The sequence below is a fragment of the Eimeria acervulina genome, genomic scaffold (genome assembly GCF_000499425.1).
Source record: "Eimeria acervulina Houghton genomic scaffold, Eah_scaff2899, whole genome shotgun sequence".
NCBI lineage: Eukaryota > Apicomplexa > Conoidasida > Eucoccidiorida > Eimeriidae > Eimeria > Eimeria acervulina.
The window spans coordinates 1-1,516 of NW_013547902.1; the positions used below are offsets into that span (position 1 = coordinate 1).

The 1,516-nt window shown below is 38.6% G+C and overlaps 1 protein-coding gene across 1 annotated transcript; it reads right to left on the reverse strand.

The window, feature by feature from the left end:
- Positions 1-432: 432 nt before the first annotated feature.
- Positions 433-1,308, reverse strand: EAH_00067760 (hypothetical protein; the record flags this gene model as incomplete). The annotated part of the gene is made up of 1 exon (XM_013392447.1): positions 433-1,308. One exon carries the CDS (start codon positions 1,306-1,308, stop codon positions 433-435), a length of 876 nt encoding a protein of 291 aa, XP_013247901.1.
- Positions 1,309-1,516: the final 208 nt, after the last annotated feature.

The window sequence follows — 1,516 nt, forward strand, 5'->3', positions numbered from 1 at the left end:
TAATATATATAATATATATATATATATATATTTATAAATTGCAGTAAATAATAAAGATATTATTGCGAGAAAATAATAATAATAAACAGAGACGGAGACTCTCATCGTGCGGTGTATAGGCAGCTGCAACAAAAAGCAAAGATGAAGCCAATGCGGTGCACAACCGCTGCTTCTGCTGCTGCTGTTGCTGCTGCTGCTTCTGCTGCTGCTGTTGCTGCTGCTGCTGTTGCTGCTGCTGCTGCTGCTGCTGCAGCACCTGCTGCCGCTGCTGCTGCGTCACCCGCAGCACCTGCTGCTGTTACTGCTGCTGCTGCATCACCTGCTGCTTCTGTTTCTGCTGCATCCGCTGTAACACCTGCTGCTGCTGCATCTGCTGCACCACCTGCTGCTGCAGCAGTTGCTGCAGCAGCAGCTGCTGCTTCATGAGTTTTTTTAATCTTGTTCATCAACACTGACAATCGGATATATCTTAATGAGATCTCCCCACAGTAAAGTTTGCATGCAGAGTTTGGACAGGATTTGAGGTGTATCTGCAGCTGGCATTCGTACTTGTTGCATGCTGTCTCTGTCGCGTAAAGTAATTTGTTTATCTTCAACAGATTCAAAGTCAATAGTAATCGCAAAAGGGATACCTATCTCATCTGCTCTAGCATATCTTCTTCCGATCGATACACCGCTTGTATCAGTTTTAAATACAATTTGCTGATGCTGCTGCACTTGCTGCAGCAGCTGCTGCACTTGCTGCAGCATCGGTATTAGAGTAGGATTATTTGATAACGGTAATAAAACAACTTTAATAGGAGCTATAATCGCAGGGATTCTTAAATAAACTCTTTCTTCTTGATTATAAACTTCTCGAGATGCAAATGCATGCTCTAATGTGCAATATAATATTCGGCCTAAGCCAAATGAAGGCTCTATAACACTTGGGGTGTATCTACGCTCGCAAACAGTGCGTACAGCTGATGAGAAGGAGACCATATCCCTTGTTATAATAAACTCCTTCATGCTGCTGCTGCTGCTGCTGCTGTTGCTGCTGCAGTTGCTGCTGCTTTCGCTGCTGCAGGAGAGTTTATAAGACCCGTTTTGCTGCAGCTCTCGCTCAAAATTTTGTTTTTCTTCATCGCTTAAACTCTCTATACAATTAATAACAGTATTTTGCTCTCTTTTAAACGTTACCCCTATCTTTTGTTTATTATAATTTGCTTTAATATAATTTTCTGTAATCGGTGTAGACAGACGCTCCAACGCAACCAGCGGAACCTTCGATGCTTCTGAATGCCGAGTTAAATCATATGCTGCAAACATAAATAAATAAATAAATAAATAAATAAATTAATTAATTAATAAATTAACTAATTCTGCATAAATATATGTAAATATATGTATATATATGTATGTATAAATGCATTCACAACGAGTTAAATCGTATGCTGCAAGCATAAATAAGTAAATAAATATATATTGATATATATAAATATATATATATCAATATATATAAATATATATAAATATA